This window comes from Hermetia illucens, chromosome 5 (assembly GCF_905115235.1).
Source record: "Hermetia illucens chromosome 5, iHerIll2.2.curated.20191125, whole genome shotgun sequence".
In the NCBI taxonomy this organism is placed as follows: Eukaryota; Metazoa; Arthropoda; class Insecta; order Diptera; family Stratiomyidae; genus Hermetia; species Hermetia illucens.
Window position 1 is genome coordinate 37,271,066 of NC_051853.1, and position 16,947 is coordinate 37,288,012.

At 40.6% G+C, this 16,947-nt stretch overlaps 1 protein-coding gene across 12 annotated transcripts in view; it reads right to left on the reverse strand.

Moving 5' to 3' along the window:
* LOC119657910 (inositol hexakisphosphate and diphosphoinositol-pentakisphosphate kinase) overlaps window positions 1–16,947 on the reverse strand; it is a 73,407-nt gene that overhangs the window by 42,757 nt on the left and 13,703 nt on the right. For 7 of the 12 annotated variants that reach the window (XM_038065089.1, XM_038065091.1, XM_038065090.1 and 4 more), the window contains exon 1: window positions 5,422–6,534. The exons of 2 other annotated variants lie outside the window; for them this stretch is intronic. In XM_038065089.1, the coding sequence (XP_037921017.1) occupies window positions 5,422–5,595 (174 nt within the window). In that variant the 5' untranslated portion in view covers window positions 5,596–6,534. Of the gene's footprint in view, window positions 1–5,421; window positions 6,535–6,582; window positions 6,719–16,947 lie in introns of those variants that run through there. 3 more of the 12 variants (XM_038065085.1, XM_038065094.1, XM_038065095.1) reach the window with 3 other exon arrangements.

A 16,947-nucleotide genomic window follows, 5' to 3' on the forward strand; every position in this document is an offset into this window, starting at 1 on the left:
ATGGTTACGTAATTCGCGTTAACGAGAATTCACTTGCCAATATTAGTCTGAACATCGAAGTCAACGCTAAGCGACCAAAAGGCCGGCCGAAACAACTATAGCTTGATATGCTGGATGGGGATTTAAAAGCCTCGCGATTACATCCAGATCAGGCGTTTGATAAAATAAAATGGCGAAACTGATCACGACGAACCGACCCCGCTAGTGAATGGGATAAAGGCTGAAGAAAAAGAAGAGGATGTGAGGAGCGATGAGTGCATGACAGCTCTGTGTTACATAATTAAAAATTCCATTGCCTTCTAGTTTTTATAAAGCGATTTAAATAAATCATTTGATGGGAAGCCCTGTATTGATAATAGTCAATCTTATACGCTTCACACTCTGAGTTTAATATTATTAGCAAATGCGAAGAATTTAACCTACAACAGATATAAACAAGCCGGGAAACCGGAAGCTCGGCGCTTCAGGTATGAAGGATTTTATGGTTTACATGAATATCTATGCCCTTATGAATACAATGTCATTTCCGAGAAAAGTGCGTCTAGCAGGCAGATATTCCATTATTCCTTATGATGCAGTAAATGGTATAATATTGCGCACAACGTTTTGATTTATATTACTAAAAATATGATAAATCTAGGTCAAACTTAAACTTAAATATATTTTTAAAATACGCTAACATATTATTATTAATTTAGTTTGAGTAAACGTCGTGACATATTTTGAAGCTTAATATAATAATATTCAAGGGATGCCGTACTGCGTCCTAAAGGAATTATTGTGCCCCTTTATTAGTTATAGTATACCTATAAACTACAATATGCCATTTAAACCTATAACTGACAGAAACTTTATCATGTTAATAACTTCCAGATACCTTAACCTACTTTGGACAAGTGTCGGACACTATCCCAGAACATGTTTCCTCCCAGAATCTACAGACAGTGTCCGTAGATATCGTTAGCTTCCCCAGGTCATAGTTTAGCCTGCAGTGCCCAGTGAGTATTCACACTATGATCCGGAGGCTCTTCTTGATGAGGTTTAATCAATTATTTGAGAGCTTGTTTTCTGATACACACGCAAGCTACTTTTTGAAGTTTGTGTAATTCCCTGGCTGTTGTGCTGAGTTCCGTTCTTTGTGCCTAGATTACCGTACTATAGGTAATCGTTGGCCTTACTATTGCTGTGTATATCCAGTACAGCATTGAAGCCTGGATGTCATATGCGGCTAGCATCTTTCAGCTGAGTAGCTTTTGATGATAACCCCAGTTTTCACTTATGGCAATCTTAAAATTTTCTAACGAAAAAAAAAAAATTAAATGGAGAGCTTTCATTCGATATCACATATGTTTACTCAGAGACAAAAAAACTACTCTACTTTTTGCATTTATCAGGATCCTGGTTTTGTGACGAGGTCCACCAATTCGATATCCCTAAAAGTTGTCTGGAGCCCAATTTATTGCATGCATGGCAGTTTATAGTCTTACCATTTATATCAAATTTTGCTTCAATGCGTCAAACGCGATTTAGTTATCCAAAATCCTCATTTAATTGTTGCATCATGGATTATTATTATTACTTTGGTCACTACAATGTCCTACTGTCTGCCGACATCTGATAAAGAAAAGCGCGAGAATACGGCAAAATTATTAGGCAAAGCTTTGCCGACTATCTAATCAAAATGAATGCAACTAGCCCCTCATCACAAAGGATTTGATCGAAAGTATGAGTGTAGAATTTCCTATGACGAAGAAGCGTTCTTTTCCTACTGCTTTCTTCCTATCTTTATGTTCTGCTAAATAGTTAACTTTTGGAACATTGTTTACTGAAAGCCGTCATTTTAACAGCTGTTAAATAGTACTATCCTTGGGGGTAACAGTAGTCGATCAGGACATGCATGTCATGCATTCCCATTCCATTGTGCCTTGCATAATATGTGAATTTTATATCTGCATTACCTGCATTTCATCGATTACGAGACGACATTTAATGGCATTAGTAGAGGTTCCATCTCGAGTTTTGTTAATAGGAACGACTTTTTGGGAAGCTTGTAGCTGTGTACATAGTATAGAGCGACATATAGTCTGACGACGCGAAACGTAACGTAATCTATGAATCTCCCGCCATCAAGGAACTTGGAGTCTGAAAAGACCTCGACAAGAATTGAAGCACAAGGATCTAAATCGATACCGACAGCGCATACCCTCTATTAAAAAAGCTATGCTTAACCTAAATGGAGCATGGCACGTCCAGCACGTGACTTCGTTCCAGATTAGACGAAATGCGTTGCAGCATAATAATTCCCAGTAAATAATCACTCGAATCTCCCACCACACAATAATGTCTCACGGGGTGAAATCCTGCTTTTGATGTCGATGAGGCTGTTTCATTCTTCTACCAAACAATTACACTTCACTCACTTCCCATGTCCTGAAACCAAATAGGAAAGAAACCCCGATTTTTGTATATTCAGGTGTGAAATGCAATTATTCAGGCGGTCTTCCTTAGTCCTGAAGGATAATCCGTAGAAAACCCAGGAATCAAATTTCAAAACATAACCGGATGTATCGGATTCATCTTTCTGTGGTGGTACAGTGCACATTGAACCCCTCTGATAGTTCACTAACAGTTAATTTATCTTCCCCAATGACAGTAACAATTTGCCACTTTCAACCTTGTCTGGCCTTTCATCAGAACGCGACTGATTTGCAATTAGTTACGGTTACAAAGTTATTGCCGTAAATTGCACACAAAATTAAGATAAGCATACGAAAGTTTTGTTGAAAGTAGAAAGTTTTCGATTTTACCTACTTATTGAAGACGTCGAAGTTCATTGAAGACTGTAGCAGCCTCTTTCAATAGAGTTTAGAGTCCTAGATTTGACAGGACTAACATGTAGGAAAGAATCGCCTTTCAAAGAGTAAACTTCGCAACTCGAGAAAAAATCAAGAATTTTGTGGAATATTTTTGAATCCTGATTTATGGCAAATGTCAGTAGTAAAAATGCTCAATATCGTTCGACGTCCGGGATATCATCTTATCTTTTGTCAATTTGTTCTTTCGTATTATCTCCAAAAAATAGTTTTACATTAATTTTGCGAATTGATTGTTTCTCAGGACATTTATAACGAAGCAGGGACTATTAACATAGTATGCTGGTCCCAAGCCCAAGTAAAGGAGGAGGGTTTGACCAAGCGTACTTGGTACTATCCTCAGTAAAACAAAAATAAAATGCTGAGATCAAGAAAAGAGATAAATAGAGTATAGTTGGTGTTACTCCACTATGCTAAATCTTACCTAATCTCCCTTGGTGACAGGTGCCGCGACAGGTCGACCAAGAAAATGCATCCAATGTTGTTACAAACAACATGGTCGGATCGAGTAACACGCCTCGGAAAAATGCTAGGGCGTCCACCTCAGTCGACGCGGCAGGCTGGGCACGGGTCCTGTCGAGAAATGGACAAGGGTTATTGACGCATCGACGGCGTCAAAAGAGACGCAATGCGGAAGAAACCCGATGGTCTTCTGCCAAAAGCTGCCCCATAGAACGCCAACGCGGTAAAAATGTCTATAAAATTTTCTACTTTGGTGGCCCACATACTCAATACGGTGTTGGCATTGCCATCTCAGAGGGTTTCCGTGATGCCATTAAAGAAGTCGAACGATTTGATGACTCTCTGATGAAGCTCAGCATTACATCAGCTGATCGCACTAACCACTTCTTCACCGCGTACGCACTACAGACAGGTCGACCTGATGCCGAGAAAGATGCTTTCTGCCAACTTATCGATGAAAAGACCTGCAACATGCGTGCTGATGACTATATAATCATTGTCGGCCACCTTAATGGTCATGTGGGTGAAAAGGCAGACGGTAAGAGGTGGCATGGGGAAAGGGGTTTGAAGCGCGCAATGAGAGTGGTCTGCGTATAATCAACTTTGTGGACACCCATGACCTTGTACTTATGAATACATGGTTTATCAAACGATTGTCTCATCTTCCTATATTTTATAGTGGGAATAGTAAAACGCAAACTGACTATATTCTCATAAGACGCGAAATGAAGGTCGGTGAAAAGAAACGCCTCTACCATAAGTTTCTCAATGATAAAACGCTTGCCAATTGGCAAATTTATAAGAATGCCAACCACAGAGGCTTCACTCCAGGCAAATCAGCAACAGATCAGATTTTCTCTGTGCGGCAAGCGATGGAAAAACTGTTGGAATATGGACATCAGTTGCACCATCTCTTCATCGACTTTAAAGCCGCCTATGATAGCATAGTCAGGGTAAAACTATACACGGCCATGAGAGAATTCGGTATCGGCAGAAGGATCACTCTCAAAACCATTCGACATCAACAACGGTCTACGACAAGGGGATGCCCTATCATGTGTCCTTTTTAACTTGGCCCTCGACAAAGTGATCTGTGATTCCGAGGTAAATGCAAGAGGTATGATCCTCTTTAAGTCCACCCAACTACTGGCCTATGCTGACGATGTATGCTATATACTGGCATATGCTGGCAACGTCAGCACCGAAAACCAAGCAACCAACAACATCAAACCGCACTGGTCAAACGGGAAGAATAAAGATAGGACACTACAACTTTGAGACCGTTGATAATTTCTCCTATCTAGGGTCGAATATCACAACCGATAACAGCTATGACAATGAAATCCGCGCACGGTTGTTGGCAGCCAACAGAGCCTATTTCAGCTTACAAAAACTGTTCCGCTCGAAACGTCTCACCATAGGGTCAAAGTTCTTACTGTACAAGACAATGATCTTGCCAGTCCTCATGTATTCCTCGGAGACTTGGGTTCTTAGCAAAAAGAATTTCGAACTCTTGACCGCGTTCGAGAGAAGAATCCTCCGAAGAATTGTTGGAATCGAATTGGTGGACCTCGGCGCAAAACCGGGATGTCTGGAGTTCCTTATTAAGGCGTTGTGGCGTTGATGATAATGAAGATACTATTTGCGAAAATTTAGTTTGACACTCATTTTAAAAATCGATTGTTTCTCAGGAACCAAGGAAGGGACCAGGATACCCAAGTTTTTGTTTATTGACCTTAATCAGAAGAATAATGATATTTTATTTCCCGTCTTGCATTACTAAGTTTAGAATTTGTAACAGTCTTTGTAAATATCAGATATTTTGTTTTTTAAAAATTTACTTGGCATGAATACTTCTAGTAAAAATCTGCTTAAAATTTGCCCCCAAACTTCATTCATTTTTTAAAAACACATTTTTGAATAACAATAGTCGAGTAAACAACAGTCTCGGCTTGTGTGTAGCGCGTCAATGCACTAAGGGGAGTCGCCAATGAATCAGTAAACATAATATACATATATTCGGATATTGGAACTTCTATAAATATAAGTCGCAGCGTTTGGTCCATTAAAAATAGAAGAAACATACATTTATGCAATCGTCGCAAAAGCACATTTCATTCTCGTCATCCTCCTCGTTTCCGTCATCATTTTCCGCCTCCCCATCGTCTCCGTTATCGCGCGTGCATCCATCCAGGATGGTATTCCGATTTCGTAAGCGTTTCAAACGCCACCAATCTTTTAACCATGTCCATTCCATCATAACTTTTCTATTGTTAATTCACGAGTTCGATGACGTCAGGAATTCAACATGCACAAGGAGTTTAGGAATTTTACAAAAGCACAAGGGAAATTACGTTCGAACTCATGGATATTGATTTCTGCGGAGTAACTTTGGTGGACACTCACAGGGAATGATTTTCACTTAGCATGAAAGATGATACTAATCAATAAGATTGGATCACGCACACAGAACTTTTCCGCCATCTCCACTGTTAATATTAGATTAGTTGCACTTTTCCGCTTACTTCATGGAAACTAACTTAAAATTTTAACAACTTAGAAACCAACGACGCAACCTGGCGTTAAAATTAAAATTTTTGTTTATTATGATGGGGGGAAAATTGGCCCGGTACCGTCTCGGCGGGGAACGAGTAATAGAAAGTATCTGAGTTCAATAACAACAGGAAGAATATTTATATTCGCGTACAATAAGGAAAGCCTCTCATATGATCGACCACCGGACAAAACACTTAGTTGTACGCTCTTTGTGCACCGCGGATACTTGTGGGAAATATTGTTTATTTCTATTTTTACGGCGCACACTAGAAATGGCAAATAAGGGGCCGACCGTAAATTTAAATTATAATCAAACGATTGAGAGCTCCACGACGATTTTGCGATTTTTGAAGTTAATGATTCGTAAAAATATCACGCGATGCACCTCAGCTCATAAATTCTATTGAAAAATATTTGAATCTCGTCAAATAGAAAATCAAGTATTGAACCAAGTATCGCTTCGCGGATTTATATTCGGAGGCGGTTATACGTAAATTTTCAATGCCAACACGTTAATTCGTATCTCATTAGACTTCTTATGTGCTGTTGACTAGATTAGATACTATTGACTACATATTAGACTAATAGACTGCCCGTGAGCCCGTCCGAAAGTAACTTATTCCGAAGCGACACTGAAATTTCCAAGTTCCACTGCTTCATTTCAACTTAGAGAATATAAAATGAAACGTACTCGTAAAGCGAAGTGGAGCCTTGCTAGTAGCGCCTTATCAATGAGACATTATAGGAAATTTATCTACAGCAACTATCCCACTACTAAGAAAGTTTATTAGAGGCGTGTAGATAAGAAAACAAATAGTAAAAGATGGTTTATTGATAATAATTAGTGCTTTAATGTAGCACTTTCTGCACTCATCCACCTCGCGTGAATTACGTATTAGCTTTATAGGGGAGATGCAGGCAATAATAGAATGAATATTTTTCAATCTTTAGATTACATCATTTCAACGAATCGCCGATAACCAAGCTTTAGAAAGATATCTGAGGAGAGAGGCCGTCACACCTGACTAAAGCTTCACTGCTTAATGTAGTTCACAAATCTGATTTAAAAAGGTGTTTTCGTGTAAGTTTTTGCATTGCTATGATATACATTTTTGGGGGCCTTTTCTGTTGGTAAACTACAACTGCTCAACAGGGATTATTAATTTTTATATATATAATCGATTTAGTCCTTACATGACGGATAGACAGGACTCTAGAGAAAAAAGCCGGGCGCGATGTAAAATTATGCGAGAAACGGGGCCCGGGATGAAGATTATACGGGTGTGGAGCGAAAAATATGCGAGCTCCTTATTTCTTTTTTCCATCGAAATTTCTATTCTAGGCCCTTGAGAAATCCCCGGGTCCGGGAGAAATCCCCCTTTCCACCCCTTCTAATCAGGCCTGCGGATAGGGGTAGATTTTTTCGGGAAACCAGCGGGTAAGTGGAAAATAAAATATTGAACTGTCTTGCATTTATTGCATTGACCAAAAGCGAAGCATTGTTAACGCTCTCCCGGTAAATTTTCCAAAGGAACCATGACCGTCTGCTCGAATAAGACTCATCAAACCACAGCAACAGAAAAGGGCCATTCATTTGGAAATTGGGATGTCCTATCTCCATCTTGGATAAAGCAGAACATCCTGACATTTCAGGAAACGTAATGACTCTTCAGCGGATTTAACGACCACGTATCGCATACTGTTTCTAGCAGGAGAAAAAAGGATGGCAGCAGAGAATTAGCAATGATATTGTTAGGAATTTGCTTTTACGTAATCCTAACGCTGTCACCAATTGCTACATATTTCCTACACGTACTTCTACCGTTGTCACCAATTGTTACAATTTACTTTACGAAAAAGAATCATCGCTATCTGCCTGGTGTTCCGAATTCTGCCCATTTGTCTAGGTATTGCAATGTCTGGCTTTATCCACTTCGTCTAATTTAGCTAACGGCGTCATTAAATTCGTTAATTCCCCAACGAAGTCCTTCGACTTTCGATTCCGACTTTCGTTTATCTTCCTTCTTGGGCTGTAGACTCTAGAGCAACACCAATTGATCCTTAACCATAAATTTCCTTCCAAATCTAGTTCCAATCTCGCATAGGAGCATGTACTTCCTTCTTCGTCTTTTCGGCCTCTTTGCAAAGTGATGCATTCCATATGATCTCACGCAATCTTATCCTAACACATCTAGTCCAATAAAATCGCCGTTTGTCTTTCGTTATAGCTTCGGTGAGATCCAAACTCTCACCGCTTACTTCTTCATGATGCTCCAAAACGATGCCCCGTGTCGTTATTCGTAACACAACCATCAACATTTGTACAACTCTATGACCTTCATTATTTGAAACTTTCAACACTTATCTTCCCACCTGCAGAAAACTCTGCCGTCGTACCACATAAATCTTAGCTATGCAAATTTTGAACGTTAAATCATCCCAGCTTCTTCTTTGGTTCTGCTCTTCCAGATTACCACTTACCAGAGCCTTACCATACTTGCTCGAAAGTCAGCTCTTTCTCTGCCGTAGAACTCAACGATAAACACTATTGGATCGCTCCACGATATTCACTCGTGTATCCTCTTTACTTTTCAATTTTCTTCTATTTATCGCTTCGCTTTCTTCGCAGTAATTATCCCAAAACTCTTGCCTTTTCCATGTCCATTTATCCATCCATTCTGATCTCTTCCGCTTCCTGCGACGCTTCTTATAATTCCATGTTTCCATGTTACGTACCTTCCTCTACTCCAGTCACGACACTCGCTTCTCAAAATCCTCATAAGCGTTGCCGCTCATCAGTTTTACAGATTGGCGATCCATTGCCTTCACGTCACTAAGCGAGTCGTACACTGTTGTTAGATTCCATGCCGTCCAGCATATGCCTGTTGCCACCTCTGTCCTGAACGGTCTCAAGTTCTTCTTGTCAATCGCTTTTCGGCACTTCACACTTCTCGTCTGCCAACGTACCACTTCTCGAATAGGCATCCCCTTCGGCTTTCCATTGTCCTGCCAGGTATGGTCGCTCTGGTTACAAATTTCTTCCTCCTGTTTCGTACATTCTCTCATGGTCTCCTCTGCCATTTTACACCTTCATTTATGACCTGTTCATGTTCTGCTGCTTCTCGGCAGTTTCGCTCCTCCTCTTTAGGCACCTCCTGACTGATCACTTCTTGTAATTTTCGAATATCCTGACTGGACTGCAACTTGTCAAGCTCCTGCTGCCGTTTTTCCACTTCTTGCACCATTTCTGCCATCGGCTTTGGAATCTCATTGGCGTTCTCACGCTGTATCACTTCCTTCTGTATACTCACTTGCTGATTCCTTACTTTTTGAAGCACTAGCTTCACGTTCTGACACACTACAGGTCCCTCTTTTCCTTTCTGCGACTTTTCATTCTCTCGGCACGCTACTTCCTGAGCGTTTTCCTTTTGTTCTACTTTCACCTCCAACTTTCTCGTGAATTTCTTCATCGTTTCCCTTAATTCATGTCCTGGTTAATTATTATTACTGCGATTCACGTTGACGTCACACATAATTTTCCAAAGTGATTGTCGTCACAATATTTTTTTTTGAAAACTGTCATCAATCATCGTTCAATCATCAACAGGAAAACTTCATCAAAGGACTATTCTCTCAGTGTAGTGAGAATGGAAGTGTGTGTTATTTTTTGAGCTTCTGAGCTTCTATTAATATTAAAGGAATTTTCATCCAACACGACAATGAGGAGTCCGATACATCTTTGGCAACCCGCCAAAATTATTGTAGCTTGAATGGGGTGTGTTATCCCATCCAGCCTGACATTGCGCCGCCAGATTTCCACTTGTTTTGCTCCCGTCAAAACTACTTACGTAGAATAACCAATAGAGACAGGCCCGTGGACGAAAGAAGCTTTTTGAAACCCACCGAGAGATGGCAAAAGATCATCAAACAAAACAGAAATTATGATTAATGTCTGCTCTTTATATAAATAAACTAACTACACCCGACAGACCTTGCTGTACCTTCCAAAAAGTGCGGATTTTCTTCAGGTACTGGAAGAACTGAATCAATCTGATGATACACTTGTCTTCTCTTTGATTGTGTTGTGAAATTACCATATTTTACATTCATCGTCACTCCAAACGATGCCTTTTCTAAGTAGCTCTAGCAATATGAGTTAGAAGTGGAATTGGCGGGTTGGTCAGCGGTGGCAAATTGACCTTGTCAGTGGAACAACAGACGCCAAGCATTTCCCACTGAAGTTTTACAGCGCAAGAAAGTAAGGACAATATAGCCACAATAGAGATGAATGAAGATATTTCGATACATTTTGAAATTGTCTTTATTTTAAGTAGCATTCAAGCTTTATTGGGATCGACTCTCAATTTTGAATGAGACTGTCGTTAGCCTTCAGCTCCACGTTGCGTTGTGTGTGTCGCTCTTCGGGCTCTGAAAGTAGACGTTTTTGCCTGAAGAGTTGTAATCCATACATCCTGTCGATGATATGTTTCGTCAGCCCGTGAAGTGGAAGCCTTTTCTTTACCAAGTCTGGATGATCTTTCAACGGTCGATTTTTTGGCTGGCATTTTTACTAATTTTCAGAATTTCAGCCCCTTCACTGGAGGGGTAGCCCTTTAGACAGTAAGGGTACTGCTCTATCTACCTCCGCTAAAAATCTATAACGGCCGCGTCTCTTACAGTGGCCTGAAAAGCGGCTATTTTCGCAACATTAATCAGCTTACTGGTATGACAATTATGGTCGCAGAAAGAACTGCCCCTTGCTCTTTAATCTTCCTTGCACATCGCGACAATGATTATCCTACCAATAAGTTTGTTAATGTTACGAAAATATCCCCTTTTCGGGACGTCATACCCTTTCAACGGGTCATGATTGCCATAATTCTTGGATGATGTTAGAAGGGGGGCATTATTTTTTCCTTCTCTTAACTCTCCCTCTCCTGGCGTGACGCTGATAAATCAGACTTCACCAAGATGACATCAAAATACCTTGCTTGCATTTAAAACGCCATTAATTTTTAAGGGGAGGCCCGGTGCGATTTTTCAGCGGAGTTTGAGAGAGAAAATCACCCGCGACATTCATACTCTCCTTTCAGCCTGGATAGATGTACAAAAAAAAGTCAGATTGAATGCGCTGGCTTAACTGCCTTTCACGGGGCTTTCAGCAACTACAATCTAGGAATTCAGCCTCATATAGTCTGCTTCTTAGATCTTAATTAGGCATCGAAACTGGTTGGGATATTTGGGGCTACAATGGCTAGTAATCAATGGCAAGTGAAAATTTACCATACTCTAGAGTTAACCGAAGGCTTTACATCTGAAGAAGCATTGAAATAAAGAGATCGTATCATTCCTACCCTCGTCGGACAATCCACTAGTAAAGTGATAAGGGGAACCACGAGGATGCGACGAAGACCGCAAAAACCACGTAAATTGCATGGGAGAACCAGTTAAGGTTTGAGGGCAATACTTCGGAAAGATTACAACGGAAGAATTGACGTAATACACGCTGTCTGGAAAATTATTATTGTTTTCTTGGATTTAGAGAGGATGTGCCACACAAACTCAGCTGGTATGTGCTGTGACAACACTTTGTGTAGCTTGCGAGCTGAGGTGAGTTGAATTAAGTAAATTTCCAAGTACGGCAGGTAAATCAATTCATCAAGGAAGCGCCCTCTCGTTACTCCTTCTCTCGAAGTCGATGAGAAAAGATCAAAAACAAACGGGAGAAGAAAAAGAAGGCAAAATAAACTTAACTTCAAATCAACACAAACCCTCTTATCAGAAGGTAATTCCGAGGCGCATCTTTCGCTTTAGGTACGGGCGGTGATCCAAAAGTAATGATAATCGGTTATTTCCAGTTAACATAAAAATCTAAGGATTCTTCCCAGCTTGCTTGTATATCCACTAGGTCAACAGAAAAAATCGTATAAATGGACCTTGATTCCAGAAAACTATATTCATCTCGAATACTAACATTCGAAGATTGAACAAAAAATTGAGAAAAACGAAATTAGAACAGTCACCAAATATGTCTGTCTAAAAAGATGTCCAGCAAAGGGATATACAAGGATTTGGTGACGGGAGGGACTTTGCGGGACTGTTCCTCCATATGCCATAGTAACACACTAGGTCATGGAGTTTAAGTTGGCTCGAACATCCACTGAAGATTAACATCCCGAAGCACGCTTATCTACGTCTCCCAATGCAAAAAACGTGAAAAAGTCGAAAATGTGGTCTTGGCAGACCGAAAAGTAATAATCAAGTATATAGCTGAGCGCACAAGGACCTCATAAGGAAGCATTCAAAAAATGCCGGTGCACGAATTGCACATGAGAAAATTGTTTACGCGTTGGTTGACCGATGTGCAAAAGAAAAAAACAAGTTGACATTTCGCAGGAGAACCCCGGAAGTTCCAAACGGATCAGGGAAATTTCTTGTCATTTTCTGTGACTATGAATAAGACCTGGATTTCTGATCATGAATTGAAACAACAATCCATGTTTATCTGAGTGAAATTATGCGGTGTTTCCAACGATTAATTATTTGTTGTTAGCACTGATGAAGGGAACAAGTGGTTCCCGAAATATCGGAATTTGCAAGAATAAATATTCACACCAACGAAAAAGAAACAACAAGTTTTTATTAATTCAAATAATCCATGACTTGGAAACGAGAAACCAACGCCAAAGAAATTCAAAGTGTCCAAGCCGGAGGGAAAGTTTATGGAATGCATTTTCTGGGACGGTGAAGGAGTAACTATGGTGAAATAAATAACTCGCACTACATAGACGAAATAAGACGATTGCGAAAGTCAATAAAAAAAGTTTAGAAAAAAATGTTTACCTAAACAGTTGTCAAGTTGACCAATGTCGTACTGAGAAGAACTCTTTTCTCAATCGCATAGTGATTTGTAATGAGACGTGGACGACCAAAGAATGGCGAAGATGAGCGGAAGCTATGCAAGAAAAGCAAAAATGCATTTTTTTGTGGAGAAAATTCTTCTAGATTTACAAGACAAGCAGAAAGCAATTATTATTGCATTTTTATGAAGGCTGCTTGTTGGGGCAAAGACGTCTACAATCCATCAGATACATATTTTAGGGTGATAAGCACACTAGGTCTGATACTGCTCATTTATTATGTCAAATGCTGAATGAAGTCTTCTGGGAAAATTTTGAACTCTCATCATACAATACAGATCCATCACCTTACGATTTCCACACCATTGAAAATCGACCTACATATCTTAAATCGTTTGGGTTGCAAATATAATAGACATTTTTGAAAGGAAGGAAAATGTTACTACAAACTTTCAGTCTGGCTAGTAAATGGTTGGAGGATCGAAATGACCCTAAAGAAAAGAGCCAACAGGACAATATCCCTTATTCCCTCTAGCTCTGATTTATCGTCTTGCAACTTCTACTTTTTTAGGGCATTATGTCAGCTATACATGCCCCGGGTGGTCTGTCAAAAACTCCATGCCCGTACCGGCAAGCCGTACTGCCTTGCCAGTTGAAGCCTAGCCGTGAAAAGCTTCGGACATAACAGCCATATGGTGAACAGTTCGCTCACTACCTAGACGGCCTGTCCGACAAATCGATTTTCAATCGATCACAGGCCGTCTGTACAGTCGGAACTAATAAACTAGCCAGACCCCACACACGTTCTGGCCCCTTTATGCGCTAATAATACAATATTCTTCTCAAAAATACCATGCTTATTATGTCTAGGCAGATTATTCATTTTTAACTTATTTATTTATTATTTTATCTTTGCTTTTGGAGGTCATAAATTTCTAGAACGAAAATACCTTGTAATCTTAATCACTTACTGATATCTTATGTTGAGAGATGTCTGATATTTGTAAAGTAAATAATGTTTATAATATGGAAAGTGTATAGACTCCGTGGTACTTGAGATGCCTCAACAAAACACATTTACCCCAAGGGACAACCATCTCCCCTTCACATACTCATTCCAATCCAAAGGCCACTTGAAGGTCTTCTTTATCGCTTCGTTATTCAAGAATTCGTTTTAATTTCTTTTTCTACTTCCCAAAGCTTACTTTTGCAATATTTCCATTTTGTTTCAAGTTTATTTTTATTTTCTAATAACTTCTAATTCTAGCGAATGAGAGCCATTCAGTCTAGCTCCAAAGTACAGAGCATCGGTAGCAATTAGCTGAATGTTCGACCTTCAAAAAAGATGGAATTTGGACATAAAAAACGAAAAAGTCCAAGAATTACATTGCATTGAGGATTGGAGACAAGTTTAAGATATATCGCTGTTAGCCCCATCAAAAATCAATTATTAAAGAGGGGTGATGATATCATACATGGGTCAAGTTAATGGACGATTGATAGTATGATAGCAGATCAATAAATTCGATTTGTAGTTTGATATTATCTATGTTGGAGTTATGTGCGTGTTTTATAATTAGGCACACTTTACGAATCGAATGTTTGGCTAACTTATTGATACACGCGGTCGGTAGGCGGAGGAGGGGTGCACATGTGGGCGCCAACATTGCAGTTGCTATATGCTACTTACGTGACTATGTTAAAAAAAAACCGAAATTTCGGTCCGGCAGATTCCTATCTTATATCGACAACAAGTCGGGAGACCGGAAGCTGGACGCTTCAGGTATGTTTTGTGTATTTCTTATATAAAAACATTTAAGAGAGCATTTGTCCCATTAGTACGTAGCACGTAATATATGCATATATTATGTGGGAATATCCACTTTCGCGCGATATTGATATTCATAGTCTAGAATTTGCGCAGAAGCTACAACTTTGACGTATTATAACTTTGTTAGTAATAGTGAGATTTCCACCAAACTTGCTAGGATCAAGCTCTATGTTCTAGCCTACATCATTTTCGTGGTGCTAAGATGAACTTAAAGGGGGTTTTGCAATTATTTGAACATATATTGGTATGGAGGCTATTTCGGAGCCCAAACAACATATAGTGGCAGCCTTTTGATTCTTTTCAGATTTTTCGGTTGGGTAGCTTCTGAGAATGCCCCCATTAAATAAATGATCACTTTCAACCTCGCAGCTTTCCGAAAAATGTCAAAACTAAGACCAACTTCGGAAAGCTCTAATCGAGACCTTTCATTTGATAACACACATGACTATATTTGGTGGAAAAAAAATTTACACCCCCCTTTTGCATGTATGGGGACCTCCCCTTAAATTCGACGTAACAGGATGTAACTCACTGTATGCATGAGCGTTCATAGTTCTCACTTTTACATCAAATTGGGTGTCAATCTACAGTCTCCGAGAAAAATGCTTGTGACCGACAGACATACAGACCAACGAACAGACAGACAGAAGGAAGGAGCGTATAAAAGGAGTAACCCTACCGGAGCTAATAGGGAGCAGAATCCCGATCCGGAGGAATTACCCTTCACCCAGCTTCGGCAAAAATAGTTGAGCTGTCTGAGTTTATCAAGGATAAGCACAACGTACACCAAGCCATAAAGAATATGGCCAAACCCCGCTGTGCCATAAGTGTCACAAGTGACCCAAGTGCCACTTAACCGTACTACTATCGAATCATGGAATCACATTCTGAAAACCAGCAGGGGAATCAGGGTCGCTCAGGATTTACTTGAACAGACTACGTTCGAATATGAGATGGAAATTGCCATCATAGAATAGAATAGAAACCGTGCGTCCGGATAGCTGAGTGGTTAGAGCGCAAGGCTGTCGTACGGAAGGTCGCGGTTCAAATCTCACTGGTGGCAGTGGAATTTGTATCGTGATTTGACGTCGGGGACCAGTCAACTCAGCTGTGAATGAGTACCTGAGTCAAATCAGGGTAATAATCTCGGGCCAGCGCAATGCTGGCCACATTGCCTCCTACAGTATACTGTAGTGTACCGTTTCGGTTTTGAATGAAGTGCTCTAACTCACTTCAAGGCCCTGATCCAATATGGATTGTTGCGCCAACGATTATTATTATTATAGAAACCGTCGCGGTGGCATATAGGTCACAAATTCGACTGGTGGAGCGGCGATATGGGCTTGTGGTCGACAGGCCATATAATGTACTGTAAGTCAGGCAGTCAGTGGCTTTGTGTGGGCGAAAATAGGTGGTGTATATGTATACAGCTGCTACGCTTCACCAAGTTTGACACCGTCTGAATTCGAGCAAATTCTTGATAATCTTGTTCTCGACGCAAGGGGACGAAATTCAAAGGTAATTTCTGGTGATTTCAATGCTTGGGCCCTACAGTGGGGTAGCAGAGAATCAAATGCTAGGGGGCGCAGTTTATTAGAAGCTTTTGCCAAGATGGACACAGTTTTGGCTAATGAAGGTGGTGACCTTTGTCAGCCCTGCGCTGGCGCGTGGTATGTCCTAATGCGTCAACGAAAGCTACATCCACAGTGACCACCAGACAATCTTCTTTGAGACATGTGTGGAGCCACAGGGCAAAGAACTATCATGCCCGAAACCGAAAAAGATTTCAGGCTGGTCTGCAAAATCTTTGGATGAACAGACCTTCATAGAGGTGTGGTTAGATCAACCTGATAAAGCAGTCGCCTCTACGGAAAGAGCCGTCCATCTGGCTCAATGCATCGCCAAAGCATGTGACGCGTCCATGCCTGGTGGAATGATGAACTGGCCGGCCTTCGATCAGTCTGCAACCGAGCCAAAAGAGCGGCTCTGAGGGCGGTAGGTAGAGTCGATCAGGGACAGAAAGACCCTCAAGCCCTCAAGCTCGCCATTCAGCGAAGCAAGCAGAAATGCTTAAATGCTTTGCACCAGGCCTGGAAGAGTACCGAATAAGGCCCTTAAGCTTGCCGTGAAATCCAGGCCGGACATGTTCGCTTAGTTACTCGAAACGTGCATGTCCGAGGGAATATTTCCAGCGGCATGGAAGGGGCAGAAATTGGCTTAAACCTGGTAAACCTCCAGGTGAGCAATCCTCATACCAACCCATATGTCTTTTGAACGCTGTGGGGAAAATGTTAGAGCGGGTAATCTATAATAGATTAGTCCCGGTTGTTGAGAGCCAAGGCGGCCTTTAAGATCGCCAGTATGG